The sequence below is a fragment of the Onychostoma macrolepis genome, chromosome 22 (genome assembly GCF_012432095.1).
Source record: "Onychostoma macrolepis isolate SWU-2019 chromosome 22, ASM1243209v1, whole genome shotgun sequence".
NCBI lineage: Eukaryota > Metazoa > Chordata > Actinopteri > Cypriniformes > Cyprinidae > Onychostoma > Onychostoma macrolepis.
Window position 1 is genome coordinate 10,828,590 of NC_081176.1, and position 25,074 is coordinate 10,853,663.

At 34.3% G+C, this 25,074-nt stretch overlaps 1 protein-coding gene and 1 long non-coding RNA gene across 2 annotated transcripts; both read right to left on the minus strand.

Moving 5' to 3' along the window:
- Positions 1 to 195: 195 nt before the first annotated feature.
- LOC131530984 (uncharacterized) lies at positions 196 to 6,412 on the minus strand. The gene is made up of 8 exons (XM_058761536.1): positions 6,376 to 6,412; positions 5,792 to 6,121; positions 5,285 to 5,605; positions 4,983 to 5,111; positions 3,534 to 3,851; positions 2,177 to 2,342; positions 1,045 to 1,198; positions 196 to 629 (listed from the first exon to the last, which is right to left on the minus strand). The coding sequence occupies exons 1-7, from the start codon at positions 6,410 to 6,412 to the stop codon at positions 1,054 to 1,056; spliced, it is 1,446 nt and encodes a 481-aa protein (XP_058617519.1). The 3' UTR covers positions 196 to 629; positions 1,045 to 1,053.
- Positions 6,413 to 20,437: 14,025 nt separating this feature from the next.
- Positions 20,438 to 22,820, minus strand: LOC131530432 (uncharacterized). Its single transcript, XR_009268378.1, has 4 exons — positions 22,009 to 22,820; positions 21,262 to 21,355; positions 21,116 to 21,160; positions 20,438 to 20,949 (listed from the first exon to the last, which is right to left on the minus strand). It is a non-coding gene; the product is annotated as an uncharacterized LOC131530432 (long non-coding RNA).
- Between the last annotated feature and the right edge of the window lie 2,254 nt (positions 22,821 to 25,074).

Sequence of the window (25,074 nt, forward strand, 5' to 3'; positions counted from 1 at the left end):
AACTCTTGGATTTCTCTGCTTGTGCTGCTCGTCTTTTGCAATGATCAGTAGTTCATGGAGTAATGTAAAAAAGTGATGAAGCTGAATAAATAAATAAATACTATGATTTAAACCAGCAACGTGAGTGAAAATAAATCATTAAGAGAAGCTGCTCTGTTGAGTCATTTGTTTGTAAATCGAATTACACTGGCGTTGTGTTTGTTTATGCGTGCAGCTCAAGAGGACAGGGCAAACTGATAGAAGGACAGATCAAATAAATAGGATTTTTGATGCATTTCTTTTTAAATATTGCCCACCCCAACTACCATTCTGCTTATTGATCTTCAAGAATTCTGCTTTATTTCTCACTTTCACTGGGCAGATTCTAGGCTTCTAGAGCATTGGTTCTTAAGGACTCAGAAAACTTCTAAGCAGACCCGAGATGAACCAGGGTTCACTGTCTCAAAAAAATAAATAAATAAAATTCCAGATATATAAAATAAAAGCAGAACTATGTTTTTGTACTTAAATATCTGGTGGGCGTGTCTTATCTCTTCAAAATGAACTTGTTTCCACTTGCTTATTCCTTCTCTTCAACAAATGCTCAGACACAGTCGCTGATTCATTCTCTCTGTAGACAAATCTGGAATCTGCCAGAAAATGCAGAGACAATGACAGAAATTAAAAAAAAATGAGTGGAAGACACATTGATGCTACATATACATCTACATATGGATGACGTTACACAATCTCAAAAAGGACGCAAGAGTTCAACAAACAAACATGCTGAAAAAAATCTTGGTCTGTTCCTCACAAAAAGCATCATAATATTTCTGGACTGCTGAATAATGGTGTTTTATCCATTCTAGAGATGCTTACTGAACATGAACTGTTCCTGCAGGGGTTTATTTAGTTATAATGACCAGCTGACTGCTGAGAAAAACACTAGACTTTTAATGAGCTCTTAATGAGTACTCTTAAAAAGCTGCTCAACCAATCAGATTTGAGGACTGTAAATGTTGCATAAATTAATACAGTTATTAGAATAAATGATGTTCTACTCACTGGTGACAATCACATTGAATCTCTTGATTGTGGTCTGTTCACTGTTGATGATTTGTACTTTATACTGTCCAGAGTCTCTATCTGTAATGTTTCTAATGGTAAGAGATCCAGTCTCCTCGTCCAGGTGCTGTCTGTCACTGAATTTCTGGTAACACTTTACAGTAAGGGTACATGAATTACCATGAATTCATGCATAAATTAATGTATGAATAATGCATTACTTCATGCATTAATATCTCATGAATTATCAGGAACTAACATGAGTTCAAAGTCTTTCATTCATGACTTCATGGATGAACAACACCTTAATTAATACATTAACTAAGGTGAGTACATCATCATGATTTATGATTTATTACGCATGATCATGATGTTTTCTTTGTTCACAAAAAAACAAGGTCTTTACTATCTATTGTGGATAAAGCTATGCTTATGGTACATTTCTTTCTTGAATTATTAAAGGAATATACAAAAATCCACATTACCTCATGCACGCATACAGGCTAGAACAGTATATCAATTAATGTTAAAACTAATGTTTTTCATTAAATATGATATGAGTTATCAAGCATGTTCATATCTTCTTCATAGTAGCCTGCAGGTAAATGTACATTGGCCAATCACAGAACACAGTATGTGAATTCTGTTAACATCGAAATACAGTAATCATCATTAACTAAGCATTAACTTCTCATGACTTCATCATGTGTGTGGCCCCTCAACTAAAGTGATATGAACATGTTTGATAACTCATATCATATTTAATGAAAAACATTAGTTCTCACATTAATTGATATACTGTTCTAGCCTGTATGCATGCATGAGGTAATGTGGATTTTTGTATATTCCTTTAATAGTAGACTTTCAAGTAGTCTTACATGCACAAAATAATGCTTTTTTGAATCATGTACCATAAGCATAGCTTTATCCACAATAGATAGTAAAGACCTTGTTTTTTTGTGAACAAAGAAAACATCATGATTATGCGTAATAAATCATAAATCATGATAATGTACTCGCCTTAGTTAATGTATTAATTAAGGTGTTGTTCATCCATGAAGTCATGAATGAAAGACTTTGAATTCATGTTAGTCACATATTAATTTATGCATGGTAATTCATGTACCCTTACCGTAAAGTGTTACCGAATTTCTCATCAGTTCTATTTGTCCTCGAATCAATTTTAGCAATGAGACTCTTTTCAGCTCCGAACATCCACAGCAGCAAATCATCTTCCTGTATTCTAGCATCAGTCTGGAGAGTGACAGAATCTCCCGGCGTCACTTTCTCTGTCTCCACTTTACGTCACAACAGCACATAGAAACAGGGAAATTCACAAGATAAAAATAATAATAATAATGAATTTAATTTGCAATTTTGACATCAGATACAGTTACATGGCATTTTTTAAACTTCATTTAACATTGCTATCATTTAGTTAGCTGAAGCAAAACTTTTAATATCTGTTACGGAGCATTATGCTGTTATACACAAAATTCAAATATGCTGTCAACACACTACAACAAATATAATAATCTCATAGGACTTTTATGAGAATAAAGTCATAATGTTTTGTGATTAAAATCACAGCATTATGAAATTACAATCATAAGGAAATTTAAAAAAACAAACAAAAAAAAAAAAATCAAAGTGAAGTAGAGTGGAGGATGACATTACCTGAATTCCCAAATCATAAAGTATAATGTGCTGTATTATTTACATGCTTAAGCCATATGATGAATTTATGGCAAAATAACTGTGAATTCCAAACCACAAACTATCTATGATTTATGGAAGCCAATTTCCGCCATGTGAGAAAAAAAAATAATGCCTTAAAAAGTCAAATTATGACAAATTTATTACTTTGAAAGTCATAATTACGAGATAAAAAGTCAAAATTATGAGTTTAAAAATTGAAATTACAAGATAAATCGAAATTATGACAAAGTCAAAATTATGAAACAAAAAGTCGAAATTGACTTAATGACTTTATAAACACATCGGTCACAGGATAGTGGTCTAATGATAAACGGGACGTTCTTAAATGAATTAACTTGACTTAGAGTTTGGAGGACCAAGTTCAGTACACACCTTTTAGCTCGTAATTACGACTTTTAAAGTAAGAATTTTGACTTTTTATATCATAATTATGACTTGAGTATGTCATAATTTCAAATTATTAAGGCATGAATAATGATGCTTCCATAATGATTCCTGATCATGCTTTTTCTCATAATATTGTGACCCCTCCCCCCTCAAAATAGTAGGCTACTTTGCAATATTATGCCATTAATCTCTCATTTTATGACTTTATTCTCATAACATTATAACTTTGCTTGAAAGATCCTTTATTTATTTATGTATTTATTTATGACACTAATTGAAGTCATTCAAATCTGTAAGTAATTACATTTTGTTTAATTTTGAGCAACTAATTTCTGATCATCTAAACTGTTCACACAATGCATTATCATTAACACTGCACTCACCAGTCACGGGAACAAAAATGGTCTTGTATTTGGTTCTTTTGCTGCTGCTGATCTTGAGTTTATAGAGTCCAGAGTGAATGGTCCTGATGTCTGTGATGGTGAGATTTCCAGTCTGACCATCCAGCACCAGTTTGCTTCTGAATCTCCCATCAGCACCATCATATACGGGTTTCTTATTCTTCACTTTATCGATTTTAGCAATGAGATTCTTTTCATCTTCATCTTCATACCACCACTGTATCACATCATCTTTATGTAGTTTAGTAACATTGGTGTGTAGAGTGACAGAACCTCCCTCAGTCACTGGATCTTTCCTCTCTTCACCCGTCAAAGCATCACACAGAAACAGAGAACAGAAATGTGTTAATGAGATCAAGTGACTGCAGGTGGACATCTCAGTTACAAAGAAGACTTGTGAAACACCTTGGAAAATCTGTAAAGATCTGTAGGGTAAATTAATCAATTCTCTCAGAATTAGGATGGCTCTATAAAATGTAAACACTTTTGACACAACATTTGCAGTCTTTTTCAGAGCTTTGGTGAAGGTTCAGATTATCAGAGAATAGCCATTTCAATCTGTTCATTACACACAATCATCATATCATGATTTTGGAAATCTTGGAATACAGTAGATTAATTGTTTAGACTACATTATGGTTCATTTATAATACTTTTTAAAGCTTGACTGTTGTGGTCACTATGAATTGTTTTATGGAAAAGAGCAGCCTGAACATTTTGCCAAACATCTCCTTTTGTGTTTCACAGGAAAAACAACAGAATATGCTTTAAACAACATGTTGTGAGTAAATGATGCCATTGTAGCATAATAAAGCTCACTGTCTTAACCATATACAGGGCTGGTCCGTGGCATAGGTGGAACAGGGAAATGTTAGGGGCACAAATGAGTGATTTAAAAAAAAAAAAAAAAATTACATTTGATAAGAATTTAAACAGTGTGGGAATGTCACCTATGAAAACTAATGTGGAAAGATATTTTTTGTTTTTGTTTTAATTCTGTGCATTTTATGGTTACTGAAAGAGGTTTGAGTTGGTTTTTGAAAAGAGTGAAACCCATTCTTTTTTCAAGTTTTTCCCAAATTCCAAAACTACTTGAATAACCTCTGTTGGTGAAAAGTCATGCATTTTTTTCATACCACAGTATACATTGCAGAAAATCTACATATTATATTTATATCACAAAATATCACACATGTACTAATAGCCACCTTTGGACGATACTAGTAAAGTTCTCTAATCTAAATAAATCTTAATGTCTTTTTTGTGCAGTACTCATATTTATATTGCATGCATAATTTGTTTTATGTTGTAAAGCTATGCCATTTCTGTGTGAATGATCGGTGGCAGAATTGGCTCTGATTCAAGTGCTGATAGCTAAAATCTTACCTCTGGCACCCAACTGCTCAGGGTCAGCCCTGCTGTAATACGTACCTGTTTGCAGTGCAGTAATCTTTCGGCGATAGTAAATCACCACGACAGCTAAAACTGCAGCCAACACCAGCAGAACAGCAGCAACTATCGCTGCTATTTCACCAGAAGACAGGGTCAATTCTGAAACAGCTATAGAGAAACAGTTAGACAGTTAGTGAACGAAAGTGTCCATCATTAGAGAAGACTTCATTTTACCACAATTAATTACGATTTTCAGACAAATTTCTTGTTCATCATGTTCATATAATCTAATATTTGTCTGATCATTGATGTCATTACATTGAAAGATTAGAGTTACTCACTCGTGACAAAAAGAAGGAATCGCTGTGAACTCTCATGGCCTTTGATCTGTACTTCATAAAGTCCAGCGTGTTCAGTTCTGCTGTTCTTGATGGTCAGAGATCCAGTCTGATCCAGCTTAAGTCTGCCTTTGAATCTCTCATCAGCATCGTTTAATGAGGTCTCTTTAGTCTCTACATCGATTTTAGCCAGGAGGATGCCTTTATCTCCAAACCTCCACAGGATCAGATCATCTGTGTGTATTTCAGTATCAGTGTGTAAAGTGACAGCATTTCCCTCCGTCACTGACACTGACTTCACTCCATCCGTCTCACCAACTGCCCCTGGAAAAGAAATCACTAAGTGATGTTTTACGTATAATACATGTAAGTTTCACTAATTTAACAGCAAATAAAAATGATATCAAGCACAACTTGTGGTGTCTGAGATGGTGTATTATAATGATACAATTATTAATACAGTGCTAATCCAAACAAGATCATTATTACATTGAAAGACTTCATACCCACCAAAGACAGTAACACTAAATATCTTGGTTGTAGTCTGTTCTCTAGAGATGGTTAGTTTATATTGTCCTGAGTGTCTGATTCTGGTGTTTCTGATGGTCAGAGAGCCAGTTTTTTGGTCTAGTTGCAATCTGCCTCTAAATTCAGCCTCATCAGTGACAAAAAATGAGGTAAAATCGTTCTTTCTCGTTATTTGGGATATGACCAAGTCCTTAGGTCCAAACATCCACAGTATTGTATCGTCGTTCTGTATTTCAGTAAGATTGGTGTGTAGAGTAACATAATCTCCCTCCATCACTGACATCGTCTCATCTGTTCCTGCACCAGACACACCTAGAACATATTTAATCAGTTTTACAGATTAAACTTCAACACAGATGTCAACAATGTAGTCCAGATTATACAATTTAAAAAAAACAACAACAAAAAAAAACAATTCCAGAAACAGCCTATAGGAATTTCAGCAAATCCGATTTTAATGGATGTTTTTTTTTTTTCATGTTACATGTAGGCTATTTAAAGCAGAGCTGAGTAATAATACTGCAGTGTCTAAAATGAAACCGAAAGAAAATAAATCCATCACTTACAGTCCGTGAACAATAACAGCAGAAAGAGCAATGCCATGTTCTACACGTTGTTGTGCAGGTGTGAAGAATCTTGATGATCTCTCGAGATTTAGATTATTCTGTTCCACTGAATCCGTTCCGTTGTGTGTCTGAACAGCGGTATGCACTGCATCCAGTCAAACGCGGATCGGTCAGCGACGCTTCAGGCCGAGCACACCTATCCAGCTTTTGACGCTTTGATGGGAGTAACTTACACACTAATCAACTAGTGAAAGGTTTGTTCTATGAGCACATAAGCATTTTCAAAGACGGATTACAACGAGGTGTCATGTTACTAGCGAGGATCTAGCATTGCGCATCAAATTGTGAAACTGGTGTATTAAATAAATTCAATGTACACAGACTGAAGTAGTTTAAGTCTTTGGTTCTTTTAATTGTGATGATTTTGGCTCACATTTAACAAAAACCCACCAATTCACTATCTCAACAAATTAGAATACTTCATAAGACCAATAAAAAAAAAAAAAACATTTTTAGTGAATTGTTGGCCTTCTGGAAAGTATGTTCGTTTACTGTATATGTACTCAATACTTGGTAGGGGCTCCTTTTGCTTTAATTACTGCCTCAATTTGGCGTGGCATGGAGGTGATCAGTTTGTGGCACTGCTGAGGTGGTATGGAAGCCCAGGTTTCTTTGACAGTGGCCTTCAGCTCATCTGCATTTTTTGGTCTCTTGTTTCTCATTTTCCTCTTGACAATACCCCATAGATTCTCTATGGGGTTCAGGTCTGGTGAGTTTGCTGGCCAGTCAAGCACACCAACACCATGGTCATTTAACCAACTTTTGGTGCTTTTGGCAGTGTGGGCAGGTGCCAAATCCTGCTGGAAAATCTTCAAAAAGCTGGTCAGCAGAAGGAAGCATGAAGTGCTCCAAAATTTCTTGGTAAACAGGTGCAGTGACTTTGGTTTTCAAAAAACACAATGGACCAACACCAGCAGATGACATTGCACCCCAAATCATCACAGACTGTGGAAACTTAACACTGGACTACAAGCAACTTGGGCTATGAGCTTCTCCAGCCTTCCTCCAGACTCTAGGACCTTGGTTTCCAAATGAAATACAAAACTTGCTCTCATCCGAAAAGAGGACTTTGGACCACTGGGCAACAGTCCAGTTCTTCTTCTCCTTAGCCCAGGTAAGACACCTCTGACATTGTCTGTGGTTCAGGAGTGGCTTAACAAGAGGAATACGACAACTGTAGCTGAATTCCTTGACACGTTTGTGTGTGGTGGCTCTTGATGCCTTGACCCCAGCCTCAGTCCATTCCTTGTGAAATTCACCCAAATTCTTGAATTGATTTTGCTTGACAATCCTCATAAGGCTGCGGTTCTCTCGGTTGGTTGCGCATCTTTTTCTTCCACACTTTTTCCTTCCACTCAACTTTCTGTTAACATGCTTGGATACAGCACTCTGTGAACAGCCAGCTTCTTTGGCAATGAATGTTTGTGGCTTACCCTCCTTGTGAAGGGTGTCAATGATTGTCTTCTGGACAACTGTCAGATCAGCAGTCTTCCCCATGATTGTGTAGCCGAGTGAGCCAAACTGAGAGACCATTTTAAGGCTCAGGAAACCTTTGCAGGTGTTTTGAGTTGATTAGCTGATTGCCATGTCACCATATTCTAATTTGTTGAGAATATGGTGGGTTTTTGTTAAATGTGAGCCAAAATCAACACAATTAAAAGAACCAAATACTTAAACTACTTAAGTCTGTGTGCATTGAATTTATTTAATACACGAGTTTCACAATTTGAGTTGAATTACTGAAATAAATGAACTTTTCCACGACATTCTAATTTATTGAGATGCACCTGTAAACATAGTGGAAGAAAATTCTTTAGATTTTTAAAATGTTGTTTACACTAAAAAAAATGGTTCTTTAAAAATTTTTTAATTGAAAGGTTATTTGGGTGATCAAGAATTTTTCTTCTATGGTATAGCTGCGAAAACTGATTCACTTCTGATGAAAAAAAAAAAAAACTCTCGTTGTAATGTACAAGATAAAACACTCCTAAAACTTGGTGTTTGGAGTATCAAATTGTTCAGTGTTCGGCTATTTCACACCATCTTGAATTTCTGGAATCAGTTCAGATGTAACAAACAATGTATCTTGGTTTGATTTCACAGCTTTCCCAAAGCTGATGTTTGGTAATTGTAGCACCACAGATGATTACAACACAATGCATTTCCAGCATGTGGACAGTGAATGGTTAACTTTGAAGCTTGTGTCTCTCTGTTTGCTCTTCATTAGTTATCAGTAGTTCTTCAGCAGTTCGATTCAACACGCATCTGTCTTCAGTGTCAAACTAGTATTATGTTAATAAAGTAACTGGGATGATGTGTATCAGTTGTAAAATTAATTTTGAAAAGATGTTCATAAACATGTTTCCTTCTTCATCTAAAAACCAAACAAGTGTTAACGTGATTTTAACAGCTTGTTCAAATATGCCGTTGAGCGCAATGGTGATGATGTGACTCTCACTTCTCACTCATTCACTTCTTCCACGTCTTCACTCAACAGTGACATCTCAACAGTCTCTGATTCATTCACTTGTTTTCCTGTGGAACCTGAAAGAAAACATAGTCAGTCACAGAAAAGTGTATTGCTGCATTTACCTCTACATATGTATTACTGCAAAAACTTTTTCAAATTCTTAAAACTTGAATTAACAAAGAAAAAAAAAAAAGAAAACTTTAAAAACAGACAAGCAGAAAGCATTCTTGAACACCGCCCGGCCAACAAAATTCAAGAATTCAGGAACATATGTATAAATATACAGTTTTTATAATAAATGTTGTTCTACTCACCAGTGACAGTCACATTGAATCTCCTGAATGTGGTTTGTTCGCTGTTGATGATCTGTAGTTTATAAACTCCAGAGTCTGTGGTTCTGGTGTTTGTGATGATCAGAGATCCAGTCGTCTTGTCTAGCTCCAGTCTGCCTCTGAATTTCTCACTAATACTAGTTGTTCCTGAATCAACTTTAACAACGAGACTATTTTTAGCTCCACGTGTCCACAGTATCAGATCATCGCTTTGTATTTCAGTCTCAGTATTTAAAGTCACAAATTCTCCGGACATCACAGGCACTGTCCTCACTGTATGTCAAAGCAACACAGAGAAACAGAAATACAGAAGACAAAAAATGTGCATTAATTTAGTTAGTATTTTCAATGTCACATATATGTGTATACATTGAGATGACATTTTAACCTAGTTTGGAATGTTTGTACATAACTTAGTAAGCCATTAATTAATCTCATCTATCTAGGAGGATATTACCATAATTCACAATCACAAATCATAAAGTAAAACTGGGATAGACTGTAGTATTTGACATGATGGATTTCTAGCCAAAAGAAATCATAATTTTGAAACCACAAACTATATTTGGATACGATTCATCAGTATGCATTTTCTTGTAATTGTAGTGATTTAATGAAAGTCTTAAAAACTTAGAGGGTTGTCTTTATTGAAAAGCAAATGTACTGAACAATACATTTTAGTACAGAATACAAAATATATTTTCACAAAATAATGTGGACTCTTACAAAGTTGTTCTAAATTTGAAGTTGATATTTCACAAAATTTCAGCTCGCTAAAAGGTTTTAAAAGACCATTTCAACAGGATGAATTGAGCATTAAAGCTTTCGAATGAAACATTCCAACTGTCCCAACCAATAATAAGCTAACATAGCATTCAAATTAAAGTAAACAAATATCTAAAAGTAATTAAAATTAAATTGCACTTTGAGAATTTGTTGAAGCTGAGATCATCTAACTGTCGTTCTACATAATTTGTCTAAATCATCTAGATCATTGATCTACTCACCTTTGACAGTAACAATGAAATTCTTGTATTCGGTTCTTGTGTTTTTGCCGCTGATCTGTAGTTTATAGACTCCAGAGTGAATTCCTCTGATGTTATTGATGGTGAGATTCCCAGTCTGACCGTCCAGCACCAGTTTGCTTCTGAATATCTCATCAAAACCATCATATGTTTCTTTACTGGTCGCTCCACTGATTTCAGCAATAAGATTGTTGTCTTCTTTATAGCACCACTGTATCTTATCATCTTTCTGTACTTCAGTATCAGTCTCTAAAGTGACAGAATCTCCATCTGCCACTAACTTTTCTTCAACTGTGACAGCTGGACATAGAAATGTGTTCATCAGATCAAGCTTAAATTTAGAAAGACATATTTCATTTTCACAAAGGAGTGTTATTAATGTTATCAAACCCAGATCTTAATGTGTTGTAAAACTGATGGTATATTTCCTCTGATACTGTAATATACATCATGATTAATCAAGAAGTGTTTTCAGTATTTTCAATTGACCCAGTTTTCCCAGTGTGTTTGATTGTTGCATTCAGTTCACTTGTTGTCTAATTAACTCAATAGTTCCTTGTTTGGTCTTGTATATATACTCCTTGTGTTCCTGATTTCCTTTGTCATGTCTGTGTCAATAATGTTAAGGTGTTGTGTGATCTGTTTTCCTGAGTGTTGAATTAAAGACTGTTCCTTTGGATTATTCGTCTTTGTGCACTACTTATACTGCAACCACCTTGACAATAGCTTAATAAAAGTCATTGTTTTTGTCTTGTATCAGCTGTAATACTCACCCACTTGCTTTTCTAGTTCAGAGATCGTGTGGCGATAGTAAATCACAACAGCAGCTACAACTGCAGTCAGAAACAAGATAACAGAAACAACTATCCCAACTATAGCACCTGGAGACAGATCCGGATCAGGAACAGCTGAAGAGAAACAATACAAAAAAAAAAAAAAAAAAAAAAAAAATATATATATATATATATATATATATATATATATATATATATATATATAAATATTTTAAAATATTTACTATTACTATTTTATTTAATTTTAGTTTTTTTCATATCATTTTATTATTTATATATTTCTACATAGCTTCCATTTATTGTTTTCAGTTTTAGTAATTGTAGAACGTAAGCTTGAACTTACAAATACACTATACAAATATTTCTCAAAGCTGTAAATAGATTAATAGTAGCAAATACTATTTCAGATTTTCTACTTCAAAATACCACATTGAATTCATTTAAAGTAATGCATTACTTGCCCTTTCTTTGTAATTGTTTGCACTTTTATAAACTCAGTTTAATTCAGTTTATTTGTAAAACAAAAACACATTTTAAAATATTTTATTCTGACAAAAAAGAAGAAGTATACTCACCATAGACAGTAACACTGTATTTCTGAAATGAAGTCCCAGTGTCGTGGCTGATCTGAATTTCATAATTCCCAGAGTGTTTGGTTCTCATGCTCTTGATGGTCAGAGATCCAGTCTGATTCAGCTGCAGTCTGTTTATGAATATCTCATAATTGGGATATGAGATGATATTTCTATCAGCTTGAGCAATGAGTGAAATATTATCTCCAAACCACCACATTATCCTACTAATTTGCTGTATTTGAGTGAGATCAGGGTTTAGAGTGACAGAATCTCCCTCCATCACTGACTTCACTTTATCTTCATCAGCACCAAACACAGCTGCCGAACAAACAGAAACAGTTTCTCAGAGATTAAACTCACATAACACTGCTGCTAATGTTAGTAAACCGAGCTATATTCAGTAACTAAGATCAGTTTTGCCTTATAAATACAATTTGATTCATTCAGCTTTAAGTACAGAACAGTCCTGATAAAGTCAATAAAATCTCATGTTAGTCAAGTCAACTTGTTTTAAAGCAGCTTCACACTAATAAATAGTTATCAACATTATCCAATTCTGCTGTAAAAAAATAAAATAAATAAATAAATATATATATAAAAATAAATAGTGTTATTATTCAGTTAAGGTCAGTTCAGTTACTGTGTAAAGTTCATCAGTTATTTTGAGTTCAAATCAGCTATAAAGCAGTCCTGGAGAAAACAGTGATGTCATCATCCAATTCTGTTCAGTTCTCATCTGATAGTGTCAGTGCAGTGAAATAAATAATATTGCTGAATATTAAATGAGCACTAAGCAATATTTAAATATAACGCTTTTGACCACAGTGTCGGACCACGTCCCAAAACACACTCAGCAGTAAGGGGCATGTCTTGTAATGATAGAGAGAAGAGAGCGCTCAATTTGAGTGCACACAGGACGGATATATTAGCAGATAGACTCTAGATAGAGAGAGAACAGTAGGTGGCTTCAGTGAGGGGAGGAGCGAAATCAGCACAGTCAAGATGGATCAGTTCTGCACAGATTTTGCTTACAGCTCAACTGTAAGCCTTTCTCTTTTGAACACACCTGAGAACATTGTAAACCTAGCAATGTTTTTATATTTTCATTTTTTTTTTAAAAAATGTACATTTATAAAACTATGATTTGTGTTTTCTTATGTTGGCATTACATTAGAAAACTCGTTAACAAAAACTGAGTGAGCGTTTCTACTATACCGCTAAGGGAGTGATGATAAATTTGACATGTTTTTTCTTCTGATCAGTGTAATCAATCTCACAGTGGTTTTCCTCATTGGAAAGTCATTGAAACTAGACAGCCAAGAATTTTTATTCTCTCTTTTTTCATTTGCTGCAGGTTTTCACAACTATGACGACTTCCACATCTGAGAACCCCAGAAATATGAAAATGGTCCATATATAACCACTTGCTTGTTGTACTTTGAATATCAGTTTAATTATAAAAAAAACAAACAAAAAAAAAACAAGTGTGAAAACATCTAAATTATTCAAATAATAAATGTGCCCTTACCATAGACAGTAAGACTGAATGCCATATATGAGGTCCCAGTGTTGTGGCTGATCACTAGTTGATAAAGACCAGAGTCTGTGGTTCTCATGTTCTTGATGGTCAGAGATCCAGTCTGATGATCCAGCTGCAGTCTGTCTCTGAATTTCTCAGCATAAAGATATAAGATCTCATTTCCATCGGTTTCAGCAATGACTGGACCATTATCCCCAAACCTCCACTGTATCTGAATAAATCCCTGTATTTGAGTGAGATCGGAGTCAAGAGTAACAGATTCTCTCTCCATCACTGACACCGACTTCACTGCATCAGCAACAAACACGCCTGCAGAACAAACAGAAACGGTTTTTGCTCGGAGCTTAAAGCAGTCTCAAAATGAAACCGGAAGTGAACAAACACACTTACCATACATTAGAATTAAAAACAGAAAGATGTGTAAAGTGCCCTTCATATTGTTGTACATCAATTTATTTATTAATTCATTTAAATGTTGTATGCTTTGGCAAGGTGGCAGTGTGGACCATGCCAGCAGATCCTCTGCAAAAAAAGGAGACTGAATACATGCCTATTGTGGTATGGTTTTTTCACAATCCCACAAACAAATACATAAATACACTGATTGATTGAAATATATCATATGAAGAATATAGCATATAAAGAAGCTACAGTGATAAGCTTTAGATGCAGATCAGAACACAGCAGTACAGTACAGATAGCTTCAAGTTTAAATTTTGTAAAAGAAAAACTGTAAGAATAAGAATTGATAATATTCAAAACATATATGCCCGTTAAATGTCATTATGTCATTGTTACTTTGTCAAATAATTTATGATCCGCACTCACGAGAACAATCTTCTTTTTCGTTTTATTTTACAATCATTACCATTGGGGAATAGACACAAACGTTTAGGCTACCAAGCCTTCCTCAGTGTGACTTATATCATAGTTACACATAGACTTGAAAAAATAAAGATTAAAAGGTAGTTTTCACAGTGATGCCATAGAACTTTTATTTTAAAAAGTGTCAGACAGGGCTGGACTGAAGTTAAAATTTAGCCCTGGAAAAATCTATAAATATATATATTTTTGAATATACTGTATTTTTTCACATAGAAATACACATTTGACAGTAAAACTTTTTGAGCTATTTGATTTTGAGCTATGGGATGCAGTAAATAAACTCCTTAATAACAAATGAATTTTTGTAAGTAAGTTAACTTCTAATTTATGTAAGACACTGATGTTGATCTTTCATCATTTCATTAACATTTTACTTCTGTTAAAATTCATTAGAACTAGAACATATTTAACGGGAAGAAAGCATTTTACTAAATTCATGGGCTCCAGGCTTTAGAGCTCTTTTGTCGAGTTATCAATATAAAATGTAATATTTAATTTAATTTAACAAACATAAATAATTTAAAAAATAATTATCATTTTAAAATTGAATTGCTCTAATGAAAAGTTGCCATAGTTCTTGCCTAGAATCCAGAATTTAGAGACTGTCCTCCTCCGAAAAACGACCCCATAGGTTGTTTGTGCAAGCAGCGTATTACGACCTATTATTACGTTTTTAAATCAAGCGCCCCCAGCAGCCTTAGAATTTTTTTTTATTTTTTATTTTTTATTAATGCTTGAACAAATACAGAACAGAAGTGCCAAAGGTATACACAGGGGGCATATTTAAACTATACACGTATGTATAAAGTAAACAAATAAATTAAAATAAAATAAAATAGTGGAAGATACACAGTTTTAACAGCTTTTTTGTTTGTACTCTCCTTAATGAAACTTATATAGATATCTAATTCCTTACGTACCACAGAAAAAAGAGGCTTCTGATTGCTGAATTTACAACGATGAATATGAAATTTAACAAGTATAATCAAGAGATTAATTATATAAGCCTTATTTTCAAACTTCTTGTCATAGTTCAAAAAACCAAATATTACATGTTCATATAGTAAAAGAAAATTGCTCATCACTTTGTCATTTATAAATCTAGAAACCTCCCGCCATAACCTCTTCGTATATTGACAATGCCAGAAAATATGAGGTACCGTTTCAGAGTGTCGTAAACAGAATGAACAGTTTACATCTATATCTTCAATAAATCTGCTTAAAAAATGTTTAGCAGGGTAATATTTATGCAGTATCTTAAATTAAATTTCTTTAATTTTATTTGTAACGAGATATTTATTAGGTAACACCCAAACTTTCCTCCAATTAATATTTCTGATAAATTTAGACCAATAAAAAATAGCACTTGGCTTACTAACAATTTCTTTTTGAAACAATAAACGTATAGCCTTATTATTATTATTATTTAGATGAAAAACAAATTCTACCACAGAAAGTATCAGCAGGGTGAAGTAAAGAAGCATGTTTAGAGTATGAAATACCTCTACACAAAGACACAATACTAGAAGAGATAGCTCCAATTACAGAAGCATATTCTTTCGGGGTTACAGGGAAATTAAAATATGAAAGAAATTCATCATAAGTCATTAAATACCCTTGAGAATTCAACAACTGTCCTACCAAAAGAATCCCTTTATCAAACCAGGTTTTCAAAAATATACTCTTGTGTTTATACAGAATATTACAATTATTCCAGATATAATACTGGTGAGGAGAAAAATTGTGCTTGTAAATTAACTTCCACCCCAAAAGTGCTTGCCTGTGAAAAGCTGACAATTTAACAGGCAGTTTTTCAATTTTGTAATCACACATTAACAAAAATGAGAGACCACCAAGTTGATCAAAAACAGTACTAGATAATGAATTCCACACAGAAAAAGGGTTTTTCAAGAAATACTTCAACCAGTTAATTTTGAAAGTGTTATCTAAGATTGAAAAATCTAAATAATCAAGACCACCATTTTTATATGAACTACACAAAAGGTCAAATGACTGGCAGCTACGGCTGCCAAACAAAAACCCTAAAATTACAATAAAATACCTTAATTGAAATAAAGCGCAAAAACAATCATTTTACAGAAAAACTGTTATTTTAGAGATTTTTCTTGTTTCAATTACGATATTTTACTTTTAATTTTACGGTTTTTGTTTGGCAGCTGTAGCTGCCAGTCATTTGACCGTTTTTACAGGACTTTTTACAGTGTAAAACCCTTATTTTTACAGATTTTTCCTGGATTATTACAATGAAAGCACTAAATGTTCTACAGAGAAACACTGTTATTTGACCAATTATTACAATCAAAAGCCTTCAATAAAGTGTCAAAGCATGCTCAAGATGGAAAATTCTGTTTTATTTAGAAGACAAAATACAAAGTCTGTACAGATGCCATAAGAAATTAAAATTTAAAAGAAATACAGCACAATTACATTTAAAATACTGTACTGGTGAAGAACATGGAACACTTTCATAAAAATGTTGAATTAAATATATTCAACTTAAAGGAGAAGTTCAATTCCAGAATAAATATTTTCTGATAATTTACTCACCCCATGTAATCCAAGATGTTCATGTCTTTCTTTACTCAGTCAAAAAGAAATTAAAGTTTTTGAGAAATTAAATAATTTTTCTCCATATAGTGGACTTCAGTGGGAGTCAACTGGAATGTTTTCCTCAAAAACCTTAAATTTCTTTTCGACAGAAAAAAGAAAGACATGAACATCTTGGATGACATGGGGGTGAATAAATTATCAGCAAATCTTCATTCTGGAATTGAACTAGTCCTTTTAAACCGAACAAAAATACTAAAATATATGTACAAGATTGTCAAGCAATTTTATTATTCAAATGTAAAATAACATTATCAATGAATTCTTCATAAACACTTCTTCAGAGCCCCCAGGAGGAATTGAATAGCTAAAAATTGCATTTCTATCTGATCAGTTAGGGTTACTCTCATGATGAGGTCATGAGTACATAACATAAGTCTTATATTAATCCACAATATTCTACTGACTCCTGTGGGCTCCATATACAGTGGTGTCCAAAATGATTAGAACACTAGTATTTTCAGCAGCTATAAAAATGGTTTTAAGTCAGTTATTTCTATCTTTTGCTGTAGTGTTTCAGTAGGAAATATCAGTTTACCTTTCCAAACATTCATTTTGCCATTAATTTTAATAATCCAGTGAAATTTTCGTTTGCACAAGGAGTCTGACGACAGCTAGTGCTCCACACAGAGATCTGATCTGATCATCATCAGTCTGTCTGGAATGGCATGAAGAAACCGAACAAACTGAGACAGACTAAATCCAGAAGAACTGTGGCAACGTCTCCAAGACGCTTCAAGAAACCTACCTGAAAAGTTACCTGAAAAACTAACCACACGTGCACCTAGAGCAAAAGCTGCTTTAAACGCAAAGGATGGTCTGTTACGATCTTTAAAGATCTAGGGATTGGAACGCAACATTATTATTCAATATTGCTGGGAGAATGGAGATTGTAGAAGAAACCAGGCAGAAAGAACGCTTAATTCAATCAGAAGTTTTTCATTTCTTTAAGCCTGAGCCACTAAACAATGTGTGAGCTATATACAATGCATAATATATAAAGCAAAAATAATAAGAATACATTAAATTAGGAAAACCTGAGGAACGAAGGAGGCGTCAAATCAACAAAAATAATAAAACATAAATATTCTAAACTAAGTCCCCAAAACCCTCTTAACCTAACTAACCAAAGAAAAATGCAGAAAACAAACACGCCACAACTAAACTACACTAACTACAAACAAAAATACAAAAGAGACGCTCACCTCTCATCTAGTGTGTCTAACACCTGTTAACTGCGGGCAGGATGTATCCTAGGGCGCACAATACGCTAACCTGTTCCTCATTTCCCCACTCAAAGAAAGAACAGTAATTATTATCAACACTCCCCTCAAAATTGCGATAACACAGCAACAAGTATTAAGCTCACACATATGTGATACAAACAAAAAATACGAACTCCGAAACAAACTAACTCAAAACACCTGAACACACACACTGAGCTATCCAGCGTGACACACCGGGAGATCTTTAAACAGCAGGGTGACTTCGGATTGGCTGCAGGAACAACGCCCTTAATGATGATTGACAGCAGTCTCCTCCAACCAGCAGAGACCTAAGAACAATGATGACAGACTAGAGAACAGATTGATAGAAATAAGAGAAAAGAAACAAAAACACACGCGGCACGTAACATGGTCACACTAAATGTTGATTTAATTTAGTTATAAAAGTTAATTGATAAAGAAAATGTATTTATGGCATTATTTTTGACAACATCCTCATTTAACAGAATTTTTACACAAGTGCCTAAAACTACTATTTCCTACTGACACACTACAGCAAAAGATAGAAATAACTGACTTAAAACCATTTTTTAACTGGTATAAAATAAATAGTGTTCTAATAATTTTGGGCACCACAGTAGCTCTGGTAATATATGTAGAAAAACACATGTATTTTAATTCTACATATAGTTAAAAACTAATAGCTATATTAGTGTAATAAGTAAAACCAAAACATACAAGAAAAGGTCCATGGCCAGAAGTGACAGACACAGCAGATAAAGAGCAGTCCTCCTCCAAATTGCCAGTAATCAGCTGGATTAGCTGGGGAAACAGAAGAAAAAGAGAAAGAAAAAGAAAAAAAGATTATGTCAGAAGACACCTGTTTTGTCTGGTATTAAAACAAATTAAAATCATGGAATAAAAATACTGTGAAAATTAATTTAAAATAGATTTATATAATATGTATTAATGTTAGACATGGATACTCACTTCCTCTGAAGATCATATGGTAGAAGATTTTCATTTCCAAAACTTCTGGATCATGAGGGGGAAGCGCACACACACACACATTATTAATTTGTTCAATAAAACACTGTCTGCTTACTGACAGAGACATGGGCTTGCAAAAATGTACTCACCAGCTCCATACAAAATCTTCACAGCTGATCCAAATCCTGTTTTGCATACAGTGTTCTTCTCCAAATGTCCAAGGATTATGCTTGAGGTCCTCTCTGTCAGATGAGTTCACATGACAGTGTTCTCAGGTTACTCATTTCAAAGTGCTGTCACTTTTTTCTTATGGGTTCGATCTTAAAACTAGCTGACAGTATGGGTGGGCAATATGACCATATTATTTCACAATATAGGAAATTTTACTTCACAATAACAATATATCTTATATATCACATGTATAAGATCAAAGTAGCATATTACAAACAATAGGACTAATGCAATAGAACAAAGACCAGTTAAATACATTTTCTCTTTAGTATTTTGTTGTTTGATTCAAATTATGACCGACTGCAGGTAACATTAGGCTAAATTATACTGCTGTCACTTTAAGAACCAAAAGCACAGATCCAGTAAGTTATACGGACAGGTCACCGGGTTTCCACCTGAATATTTATCTTGACTCCAGACATTAGCGACTGTGTTTAAGTCGAGTGTATTTTGAGATGACTGTCTGTATTTGACCATTCAAGCGAGGCGCGGTTTTCTGTGTGACATGCTCATATATCGCCCAGCCCTAGCTAACAGTATAGGCGGATCTTTTGTGACGTCATTGTTTACGTTTGTCGCGTTGCATCATGGGAATCGTGTGGCAGGAAACACCGCTAGATACCTGTAATTTGATTGTTTTGCACGTTTGGATGAGGATTTAGAGAAGAGGATGGTTCACTCTTGCTGTGTGGTCGATTGTACGGCTCGTTGGGGGCCTGATAAAAAGTTTTTTCGAATTCCCTCCGAAAAGGATCGCGAAAAACGAAAGAAATGGTTGCGTGCAATTAGGCGATTGAACCTGGACGCTCCGAAGAAAGCCTGGATTCCTGCAGCTTCTGATCGAGTTTGTGAGGCTCATTTTGTTCATGGTAAGTCTTAGTGACTATGTATTTATAGAAGATTGAAAAAAATAATACTGAGTCAAATCAACCGAGTCATATGTTTTCGCGTTCTGATTCAGGTGTCCCAAACCGCGATCCACAGCACCCAGACTATGTTCCTCACATCAAAATGGGCTATTCTGGATCGCAAAACTTAAAAGCAAAAGAAAAGGCTGTTCAGCGATACGAACGGAGGATCAAGAGGCAACGCCTTCCATCCGCAATGCCTTCCACTTCTACTTCCGCTACGGTTCCGGACCTGGGTGGTCATGATGATGTTAGCATGGACTGTGAAGTGATCGTCAGTGTTGACCCCGATCCCACTTCTGCTGACAACGAAATGACCACAGAAACTAGCGCCAGTTGCTCTGACCAGGCAGCAAAAAGAGCAGCTCGAGGCAGAGACCAAGAGATTGACAGCAGTCTCCTCCAACCAGCAGAGACCTAAGAACAATGATGACAGACTAGAGAACAGATTGATAGAAATAAGAGAAAAGAAACAAAAACACACGCGGCACGTAACATGGTCACACTAAATGTTGATTTAATTTAGTTATAAAAGTTAATTGATAAAGAAAATGTATTTATGGCATTATTTTTGACAACATCCTCATTTAACAGAATTTTTACACAAGTGCCTAAAACTACTATTTCCTACTGACACACTACAGCAAAAGATAGAAATAACTGACTTAAAACCATTTTTTAACTGGTATAAAATAAATAGTGTTCTAATAATTTTGGGCACCACAGTAGCTCTGGTAATATATGTAGAAAAACACATGTATTTTAATTCTACATATAGTTAAAAACTAATAGCTATATTAGTGTAATAAGTAAAACCAAAACATACAAGAAAAGGTCCATGGCCAGAAGTGACAGACACAGCAGATAAAGAGCAGTCCTCCTCCAAATTGCCAGTAATCAGCTGGATTAGCTGGGGAAACAGAAGAAAAGAGAAAGAAAAAGAAAAAAGATTATGTCAGAAGACACCTGTTTTGTCTGGTATTAAAACAAATTAAAATCATGGAATAAAAATACTGTGAAAATTAATTTAAAATAGATTTATATAATATGTATTAATGTTAGACATGGATACTCACTTCCTCTGAAGATCATATGGTAGAAGATTTTCATTTCCAAAACTTCTGGATCATGAGGGGAAGCGCACACACACACATTATTAATTTGTTCAATAAAACACTGTCTGCTTACTGACAGAGACATGGGCTTGCAAAAATGTACTCACCAGCTCCATACAAAATCTTCACAGCTGATCCAAAATCCTGTTTTGCATACAGTGTTCTTCTCCAAATGTCCAAGGATTATGCTTGAGGTCCTCTCTGTCAGATGAGTTCACATGACAGTGTTCTCAGGTTACTCATTTCAAAGTGCTGTCACTTTTTCTTATGGGTTCGATCTTAAAACTAGCTGACAGTATGGGTGGGCAATATGACCATATTATTTCACAATATAGGAAATTTTACTTCACAATAACAATATATCTTATATATCACATGTATAAGATCAAAGTAGCATATTACAAACAATAGGACTAATGCAATAGAACAAAGACCAGTTAAATACATTTTCTCTTTAGTATTTTGTTGTTTGATTCAAATTATGACCGACTGCAGGTAACATTAGGCTAAATTATACTGCTGTCACTTTAAGAACCAAAAGCACAGATCCAGTAAGTTATACGGACAGGTCACCGGGTTTCCACCTGAATATTTATCTTGACTCCAGACATTAGCGACTGTGTTTAAGTCGAGTGTATTTTGAGATGACTGTCTGTATTTGACCATTCAAGCGAGGCGCGGTTTTCTGTGTGACATGCTCATATATCGCCCAGCCCTAGCTAACAGTATTAGCTCATACTAAACACAGTAACTGGTAGAACATTGAGAAAATATATGTAATCGCGATTAGCATCTCACTTCAATCTTGATGTAACTATAAAACATTAGGCTATACAATAATAAAAGTTACTTACCTTTTGCAGTTTGCTTGTCTGTTAGCTGCTGGTAGAAGTGTCCATATTCGCGTTTATTCGTTCTCAATCGTCATCCCACAACACAAACTCGCTCAAAATATGAATTTAACACTCAGATAATACATATAAAAGCCATTACTAGAGTAGCGACCGCAGCAGACTGCAGAAGCTGAGCAGCAGCGGCACACTGACACTGTACATTCAAATTTGAGCGGGAAAACGGCGCGCTCGCTAGTCATTGGCCAGATTCCTGAGTGACAGTCAGCTTAACCAATCAGCTCAAAGCAACACTGAGCAACAGCAAATAGCGTTGCAACTATGGAAAAAAATACTGCCATAATTGCATGCAAGTTACAAAATTTGTCTATATACTTTTATTTAATAGCATATATACTGACTGCAGTAGGACTTTATAGCATTTGTGATATGAGACAAGTAAACTGAAAATGTTGAACTTCTCACCACAGAAAGTGACAATCTGTATTTTAGTTATTCAAAAGTAAAGACGATGTATAGGTTGACCTAAGAGTGATGTTCCATCATGAACAGTGTGGTCCTTCCCACATAGCAAGCGATCTTGGCCCAAATGTGGCCTCAAGCTGGCCTCCTGTCGGCAATGTACCCTTTCATCCAGAGCTGGGCCATGAGTGGCAATGATGGAATAATATTGCAATAAACATATTACAGATATTTTAATGAAGTGTAGTATTGTTTAAATTTAATCTTTGAAATGGCAAGTCAACACAGAATGAAACATGTAATTTCAAATTAAGCAAATAAATAAATCAGTCAACTGCATTAAATTAAATTATATTTTATATTATATATTTGTTTCCGTGTTTCCGGTGATGAGTGAGAAGCGCGCGCTCAGTCACGGAGTTGATCGGGAGAGTATTTTCAGCGTTTAACAACTGAAATGATGCCCTGCTCCTCGCACTAAACTATTATATTCCGTCAGAGAGGACCGCGACTGCAGCGCATCGTCATTTGGACTACTGTACTGTGGTACTGCTTTTTGACATTTCTGCAATAAATTCTTGTGATTACACGTCTGTCTGTTACATTTCTCGTATAACGTTAGACTGTACTTTGTACACTTACTGATTTTTTTTTTCTTTATAAAAATAAAACATTTTTAATGCAATACATTTTTTATTGCACGGTTACATGATTTATGGATTTTAAGGCTGATTTTATATTCTATATAATGTAAAAATACACCTAAATATAAAACCAATAAGATTTACTTTAAAATTACAAAAAAGAACATTAAATTGAAAGAATGGACATAAAACTTTAATATAATGAACTACGTACATTTTTTAATTGCAGATTATTTTTGTAATTTAACGTAAATTTGTACATAATTTAAGAAAACTGAAAAAATACTGTATAAATAATCCAATAATGTTTTTGTATAAAAATGAGAATTACTGTAATTTGTCATTAATGGAACAATACTTAAAATAGCAGTCAAGTTGTTAATTTACAGATATTGTTTGTAATTTTACAGAGTTTTGAACATAATTTAAATTAACACAAAAAATACCGTAAAAATAATACAGTAATTTTCCTGTATAAAAAAATTAAAAATACTGTAAGTTGTCTTTAATGATATAGTACCTAAAATAGCAGTCAAGTTGTTAATTTACAGATATTGTTTGTAATTATACTAAGTTTTGAATGCAATTTTAAATAACAGAAAACTACTGTAAAAAATTTAGGGTTATTTTCTGTAAAATTAGTTTTTTTTTTTACAGTGTATCACAGATTTTCTAATATAATGCACCCGATTTTTCCACAGAAAATTCAACATAGTTTGATCAATTATCTTATTTGTTTTACTGTCTGAATGAATTGAGGAAGCAACATAAGTAAGCCTAGAAATGCCTTCCGCTTTAGCCAGCAGAGCACGACCTTTAAGAGATAAATCTCTCTGTAACCAAATATTAAATCTGCTCTTTACTTTTTTGATCACAGGATTAAAATTTAGTGAGATTCTGTCCTGCTCATTTTTGGAAATAGTCATACCTAAATAGATTGGAGCATCCGTTACAGAAATGTTACAAATGGATTTGTCATGGCAACTCTTCAAGGCAAACAATTCACATTTTTGTAAATTCAAACAAAGACCCGAGGCACTAGAGAAAATTTCTATATTTTTGATAGCCGACTGAATTTGACAAGCATTTTTTAAAAATAGAGCCGTGTCATCGGCTAACTGACTTATCAAGACACTTCTCCCTCCAACTTGAATTCCTTCTATCTCACTTGATTTAATAAAATGATTAAACGCCTAAGCAACAATAAGAAAAAGATAAACTGAAACTGGGAAACCTTGCCTCACACCTCGTTTCAGATAAAATCTTTGTGTGGTGCCTTGACTTAATTTTACTGAACTATTGCCACCCACATAAAGAGTTTTCATGGCATTGCTGAAATAGCGCCCAAACCCAAAGCGTTCTAAACAATAAAAAATAAAAGGATGCTCGACGGTATCAAAGGCTTTAAAAAAAATCTAAAAACAATATAAAACTATCATCTTTAATGAGATCAGAATAATCAATAAGATCAAAAATAAGTCTGATATTATTAAATAGCAGCCTTAGAAATTACGACAGTCTCGTTTGTCTGGTGTGTCGTCATCAAATGACCTTTGACTGTCGTTACCATCGTTACTAATTAAAAAAGGAGGAGTGACCCAACAATTCACCGTAAGTCGTTGTCCAGGTATGTTCATTATTTTATTTTATGGTTTGTTTTTTTTAAGATACCGTTCGGATTGTCTGCAATTAATGTGTAAGCAAGTGCAGTTTGACGTTTTCTTTACAAATCAGTTGTGAATGCCTCTGAACTAATGTAATCACAGTGCTGTTAAATGCCCAGTGGCCACATCACTTTTTACCATAGTAACTGTCGTTTTACTGTGGTATCTGTAGTTAAAACACAGTAAACACAATACTTACCATGGTTTTACCACAGTAGCTTTGGATAAAATAGTCTGCTATGTAAATTTAACAATGTTTTTACTGCACACTATTTGAAAAGCACAACACTAACCATGAT